The following is a 7839-nucleotide window of genomic DNA, read 5'->3' on the forward strand; positions in this document are numbered from 1 at the left end:
GGTCTATTATTAATAAGGAGATTTCTAGGGCACCAAAACATTCAATCCTTTATTTCACTTAGGATGGGAAGTGCTTTTAGGACATGATCATGAGATTTAATTCCGACTTATCATTACTTTGGCTAACTAAGCTAGGTGTTCTAGTTCGGTAAGTACTTTGAACATGACAAATCAATTCCGTGAAATTGATCACTAAATCTTGGGTGTGATATTTTACTCTTGAAATCGATTATCCCTATTTACTTACGTGATCGTTATGGCAGCTGAAGTGTTTGGCAATAACCATGAATTTGATGATGAATCAATGCCTCAATGGCAATTATGTACCACATTTACAATTGTCCACTATTTATATTAAAAAATTTATGGTTACCATACTACTAGACGTGTACACCATACGTGGAAAGAAAGTTTGGAGAGATGCATAAGCTAAACCCATAGAATCTAAAGCCAAAATTTGGTAATCATAAATTTTAAGAGTTAGATACTTATGTGGTGATATTTCCAAAATTAATTGTGCTGATTATTAAATGCCTATCATTATGGCGGTGTTAAAAGTTGTAATTTCATTACCCTTTGGGTTTGATTGATTGATATTCATTCATATATTTTTCTTTGCTTATATTTAATAACGTACTTTAAATAATTTCTTTTAAAAAATCATCTAATTTTGTGGCCATCTTACATGTAATTGGGTGAAATAAACCAGAAACTCAAACAATATACTATTTTAATAGCAAACTATTGTATGAAAGTACACAACATAATCATTTTTTTTCCTATAAAATTAAAAGTTCAAATAGTTAATTCAATAATTTTCTAAATTCAAAAAGTTCAACAAAAAAACAACATTTTTTCATTTTTATTTTGAAAAGACATTATGTATCCAAACTCTCAAACTATATACACAAATACACTGTATACATGGATCCACCACAAGTATTGTAGTCATTTTCAATAACCTTATGAAAACAAATGAAAACTTTATACTACTAATAATAATATACTCCCAAAACATTTGGATCTTTTTACCAAAATCATCCATTTTTTCTAAACACTTAATAACAAATTAAACAAAACTATCATTAACGTAACGTCTCTCCAAAGATTCACAAAACCCCAAACTAAATAAAACTCTAATCCACTGTTCTACCTTTTTATGTTTCTTTGCCCCAATTCTTTCACCGACCCCACTCTTCACTGCTACACTCTCCCTTTTTTCTTCCTGTTCTTGGAGTTTTTTTTTTGCCGGAAATTTACTCAACAAGTGTCGAATTTTTCTGGGTTTTCTCTGAATTTAAGATTACAGCAGAATTTAGGATAATTTCCCTCAATTTTTTGGCGGAAAAAAGCTGATTTAAGGGTTGGAAATGCTAAATCTGCTTCAATTTTCATCTGGGTTTCTTAAATCTTCGTGAAATTTCAACAATTTTTGCTGAATTTGTGGTTTTTGGTCTTCAATTTTACAATGTGAGCTGGGGTTTTTCTTAAATTTTTTTAGATGATAATGGTGGCTGCCATTTCTGAATTTGGTACTCCTAGAAACCCAGCAAATTCTCGGCCGCCATTGTTGCAGCAGGAGAGAGAAAATGGTGTTCATCAACAGCAGCAACAACAACAACAACAACCCAGAAGGCTCAGACCCAGAGAAGTTCCTTCAAGGTATATGTCAATTTCTTCTTCTTCTGCAAATAGTAGCACAACAACTAGTACAACTACCACTAATTCAACTTCAAGTACTTCAACTTCTTCTTCAATTTCTAGAAGATTTCCTTCACCTGTAATAGCTAGAAACAATAGAACTCCGGTGACGCCGAAGCGGTCGCAATCTGTGGACCGGAGGCGATCTGGGACTGTTAAACCTACTCCTGTTGCCAATGCTAGTGAAATTTCAGCTGCCACTAAGCTTTTGGTCACTTCAACTAGGAGTTTATCTGTCTCTTTTCAAGGGGAATCGTTTTCGCTTCCGATTAGTAAGACTAAGGCTGTTAATCAGGGTAATGGGAATAGTAATAGTGCTAGGAAGGCTACACCTGAGAGGAGGAGAGGTACTCCTGTAAAGGGGAAGGTTGATGGAGGTGGAGATCAGGTTGATAACTCGAACTCGAATTCTAAGCCTGGTGATCAGCATCGATGGCCTGCTCGAAACCGGGAATTGAATATGTTGTCCAGGAGTTTAGACTGTTCTAATAATGAGAGTAAGGAGTATCTTGGATCTAGTGTTGTGGCTAGGGCATTGAAGGATTCTTTTCTTGATGAGAGTAGAAGGGCGTCGTTTGATGGGATATTGAACCTTGACTCGAGTAATGGTGATGTTTTGAATGGGATTAGGGGTGCTATGGATGAGAATTCTGTGAATGATTCTTCTGTTCCGTCTGATCTTACAGCTTCGGATACTGACAGTGTTTCTTCTGGTAGCACTTCTGGAGCACAGGATGTTAATAATGGGTCTCATGGGCGTAGTGTGCCTCGTGGTATTGTAGTCTCGGCAAGGTTCTGGCAGGAGACTAATATGAGGTTAAGGAGACTACAGGATCCTGGGTTGGGGTTGTCACCAAGTCCTACATCAAAGTTTTCTGCCCCTCCGAAATTAAGCCAGTCAAAAAAGTTCAGTGATGGGCCTATGTCATCTCCCAGGGCAATGTCATCACCTATTCGAGGAGCTGTCAGAGCAGCTTCTCCTAGTAAGCTTATGAACACACCAGTATCTTCACCAATGAGGGGAGTTAGTCCATCTCGGGTGAGAAGTTCCATTGGTAGCTCTGTCGGTTGTAGTCCGTGGGATACACCATCTGTTCTAAGCTTTGCAGTTGATGTTCGAAGAGGAAAGGTTGGGGAGAATCGAATTGTTGATGCCCATCAGTTGAGACTTCTTTATAACAGACAATTACAATGGCGGTTTGTAAATGCCAGAGCAGACGATGCCTTGTCAGTGCAAAGACAGAATGCTGAGGTACATTACCATTATTTGTGCACTTTTCTTTTGATTTATCTTTAAAATGATACTCCTTACATTCGTAATCAGGAAACATACTTGATTTGATTATCACAATTAGGCAACAAGGGAATTTTTTTTTTTTTTTTTTTTTTTTTTTTTTTATGAATATTGTTACTAATTAATGTTAATTATTTTTTCTGCCCTTTTCCCCTCATTGAGAAGGGCGGAACTTTACATTAATCCCATCTCAAGAGAGCTCATTGACATGGAGGGGAAAAGGGAAGTAATGTTCTTCCTTTTTAAAAATCGACTATTAATGCAACCATGCTGTACCTGTTGCACTGATTGGTGAGCTTAGGGCTTTAAAATAAGTTCCTTTTGTTTTTCTTCCTTTTTCCATATTGTCTTGTTTCCACCATTGTGCATATCATCTTTTGTTATATGATATTAATGCTTTGATAATTTTGTGGAACACATAGGGGTTGGGTGGAGAGGCTTTTGTCCAATTTCCTGACGCCAGTTTAAGAACAAAGATAGAAATAGATATAATTATCAGGTTTATTGGAGTTTGTAATAAATGACATTATCCAAAGTATGTCAGTGGTGTCATACTTAATTTATGACTTAATAAATATGGGCTGGGGCGATCTTGGATCTACAAGCTTCAAGATCATAACCTTCAATTTTCATTTGTGAGGACTGAGGAGTCTGTAGATCTTGGATATTTAAATGACTGTAATAGTAAGGTATGTTTTTATTTAGGGGATGTCACTTGATTTTGCAGCTTTGCGCTTTGCAAACATCACCTGCTTTTTAGCAGAAGCCCCAATTTTCATGTGACTTGTTGAGATTCATCATCTCATCCAGTCTATTTAGAGAAATTCCGTGCTCTGTCTTACCTGTCTAATGAAGCTGTTGTGAGTGTTGTCTATCTTAGAAAACTAAAGCAAGTCTTGTATTTACATGCTTGAGGACTGTAGCTTACTAATAGTAAAGAGAATTGTACAAGAGTTCAATTTTTTTCTAGTAAATCGATTTGAAAGTTTTGCTTAGAATTTGTGGAAACTTTGTTTGTATATGTGATTTATTAGTATCTGTATGTTAATAGTTTTTGCCATATATGTTATAAGATATATTTGGGTCTTGCAGAAAAATTTGTGGAATGCGTGGATAGCAATAACTGCTTTACGCGACTCTGTCAGACATAAAAGAACACAAGTACAACTACTGAGGCAAAAATTGAAGCTCAGCTCCATCCTTCGGGGACAAGTATAAATTCTTGTTCATCCTTCTTTTGTTCATCTCCTTGTTTGCACCATTTTCTTTGCTATTAATCTTGTGACATTGCTGTTTTCTAGTTATTTTACTATTTTATATGCTGATTTGAGATTCTATCTATCCTTTTCTCATGTAAATGTCTGTTAAGATTTTAGGATCTTAAGATTCTTAACTTTTAGGCAGCTTGAGGATGGAGTGACTAATTGTTATTGCTATTACAACTTTTGGAGGGTTTGAGAGTTTTACTGCTGTTACTGGTGGTGATTAAGGAAACATTTAGTCCGAAATCTAGTATTGTTCTGTGTATTAGTTGAGAAACAGTTGATGCCCCATTGCCCACCACTGCATAAGAAAACATGGCATAGGTACAATATAGATTTTTTCATAGCTTTTTCACTGTAAAACAATACTTTGTAATCTTTTACTGCACTTACGGACCAGACGTTACAAACACAAGTTAAAATATTTTGACTTTCCATTGATGACTGTTTAGTCTGGACTATTCTATAAAGTGTAGCAAAGGTTGCTCAAGCAATCAGAGGCTGAAAAGATGAGGTTCTCAATCATTATCTTGCAGCCTGCTCCTGATTAATTGTCATTTCCTTCCTTTCCAAAATGGAAGTAACTATAAACCTACAACTGATTCCATTGTATAATTTACTAACACATGCTTTTAAGAATGAATTTCTACATTAAGTATTATAAATTTTTAGAAAGCCACTTCTGTAACTTGGTATAGGTTTTTTTTTTTCCTTGAACATTTTGTAAGTTTCTATGTCTACTTGATGTTTGTATTGCTATATTTTTGGTCAGTTGTGAGGAACTGATTTACTTGTGTCATTTCATTTGTAGATGGCGTATTTGGAAGAGTGGTCCCTTCTGGATAAAGACCATACCAATTCCTTACTAGGAGCTATTGAGGCATTAAAGGCTAGCACCCTCCGTCTTCCAGTAGTTGGGGGAGCAACTGTATGTTGTACGTTTTTGTATGCAAGTGCAGAAATAATGGATACGTAGAATTTTGTAATGATCTGTCTGTTTATTGTCATTAACAGGTTGATATTCGGAGTGTAAAGGAAGCTGTTGGTTCAGCTGTCGATGTAATGCAGTCCATGGCTTCTTCAACGTGTTCTCTTCTGACTAAGGTAAAGTTTCTGCTTATCATATGTTCCGCTTGATTCCATATGTTTGCTCCATTACAAAGGCTTGAAAACTACAGATGGAAGTGTGATATAAGGGATTCTCCCTTATCCCATGTTTTTGTGTGTAGGGGCTAGAGGGATAAAATGAGGGATATGGATGGGAATAACCCCACCCCCCATCCCTCCATTTCTATTTCTATATCTAGGGAGGTGTGGTATAGAAGGGAGGGGTAAGACATGAGGATGACTAGAAAATTGTTCTTTTAATCAGAAGAATTGAAGCAGGAGATAATGGAGAGTAGTGAGGGTATTTAATAAATCTGTTGCATATCCCCATCTTTTTCGCTACTCATACCAAACTAAGAAATATGGATGAATTAAAATGAACCTATCCAAGTCCCTATCCCCATTTCATATCAATTTTATGAGGCTATCATGCTCTGGTTATAAGCTTGCATATGCAAAGTATAAGGTAATCATAAATGAACCTTTTTAGGGTTAAATATTCAATGATGATAGAAAGAAATCTAGATATGTTTCTTATGGTCCTAGTCTTAGGCAATATGTTTTCTTGAGTCTCCTGACCAATTTAAGCTTTTATTTCTTGTGCCTCAATCCTCAACCAAGCTAATATAAACTTTCATTTTCACTTCATTGATGAATACAGACCTTTTCTGTTTTTCATTGGTTAATACATAGCAATAGGTGTTAGACTTGATTCTTTTTCTAATACGTGGTGGCAGTGAAGTAACTTGACTTCATATTAATATATTAAGTAAATTAAAATACTGAGAATTGATCAAAACTGATTAATTCTGAATTAATGTTTAACCAAAGGTGGAAATACTACATAAAACATAGTTTTTGAGTTCAGTTTTTTAGTACTAATTATTGTGTTAAGGATGTTTCCTGCAAACTATTGGTAGGCTGATGGGATCACAAATTGCCAAATTTCCATAATTTATTTCTTAAAAACAATTTAAACGAGTCAGATAAAGCCTAACATTGAAGTAGGTGATAATTTAGCAAAAAGGTAATGATTTGTAGGTAAAATCGTCACAAAAGGTTTATGTTTTATAAAAGGTGTAGTTGTCTAGTGTTGATGTAATATCCTAGCACTAAATGTTACCTCTTTTTTCCTGCCTGAAGATAATGCCTACAATGTGTGGAAAAGATTATGGTGATGATAAAAATGACTATTTAATTAATTAATTATGTAGAGCTATTTTGCAATACAACCTAGAAGAACGTAGTTTCTTTCTAGATCTGGAAAAAGCGAACGGCCAACTGTAGCTGGCATGATAATGGATTAATATCAAAAGAGTGCTGACAAGATCTTGGAGCAAAAATTTATGTATGTAATATATTAAATGGTAAACTGAATAGAAAGTAGTAAGGAAGAAATTTAGTATGGCTTTGTTGTTGTTGTTGTTGATATGAATGCTAAGCTTTGAAGCTCAGAAGCCAAGTAAACAGACGTTCGTATTTGATAAGGCTTGTGAAAAGTTCAAATGCCCCTTAGCAGAGTTTGCTGTATTGTTATTTTGATCCTTATTTGAATAAACCTAATCTGTTGTCTATATTTGTAGGTGGAGGAAGTGAATTCATTGGTGGCTGAACTGTCAAATATTGCTACAAAAGAAAGGGTCTTACTTGAAAAAAAGCAAGGAAGTATTGTCCATGTTAGCTGCCATGCAGGTTAGATCCTGAAACTTGGTGTTCCTTCTCTAGATATATACGAAGTTTAAATTTGTAATCTGACAGACAAATCTACTGTTGGAAATTAGGTCAAAGATTGTAGCTTGAGGACGCATACATTACAGCTTAACCGCTCACAATTAGCCTGACAACACATCTGTAGTACTAATCCTGGATTGACAATTGATTTTTAAAACAACCCGCTAACACACACACGGACGGCTTCTTTGATGGTAGTCAGAAGCAGCAACTGGAGATAAGGGACGGATAACTTTAGATTGGCTATCATGATTGGCATATTTTTTTTTTATCTGCTCAGTCATGTTTCATGTCTTTTAGAAGCAGTATCTCCAGTAGCGATATCTTCCTTAATGTAATCAGTTGTATCCACGGTTGCTTTTCTTATCTTTTACATTTGTGGATGGGTGAAAGATGGTGTATGTAAATAGTGTAATTTCTGAGTCACTTGAGTTAGTTCCTAGTTTTCATACTTGTGCCATTGCCGAAAGCTTTGCATTGATACAATAACTCAAATGAACACTAAACCACTAACCCTGACTGCCTGATATATTCAACTTGTGAGTTGCGCAATTGAAACAAAGCTTATGCACTCAAAATGAGGTGTATCGTCTTACACAAAAATGTTTGCACCTTCAACCCACAAAATCAGACCACCTCACACATCACCTAGACTGCCACCACGAGTAATACCACGATCGCCGCCACCACCACCACAACCGCTGTCACAACTGTGCACCACTACCCTCTATCTTTTGATTCTAA

General features: G+C 35.7%; 1 protein-coding gene across 1 annotated transcript; it reads left to right on the forward strand.

Moving 5' to 3' along the window:
• The first annotated feature begins 941 nt into the window (after window positions 1-941).
• On the forward strand, window positions 942-7521 carry LOC110696621 (QWRF motif-containing protein 2-like). Its single transcript, XM_021873962.1, is given in 7 exon segments — window positions 942-2953; window positions 4088-4207; window positions 5069-5185; window positions 5272-5361; window positions 6948-7028; window positions 7030-7056; window positions 7146-7521. Coding segments are annotated over 7 exon segments (1947 nt in total). The 5' UTR covers window positions 942-1501; the 3' UTR covers window positions 7206-7521.
• The last annotated feature ends 318 nt before the right edge of the window (window positions 7522-7839 follow it).

This window comes from Chenopodium quinoa, unplaced genomic scaffold (genome assembly GCF_001683475.1).
Source record: "Chenopodium quinoa cultivar QQ74 unplaced genomic scaffold, ASM168347v1, whole genome shotgun sequence".
In the NCBI taxonomy this organism is placed as follows: Eukaryota; Viridiplantae; Streptophyta; class Magnoliopsida; order Caryophyllales; family Amaranthaceae; genus Chenopodium; species Chenopodium quinoa.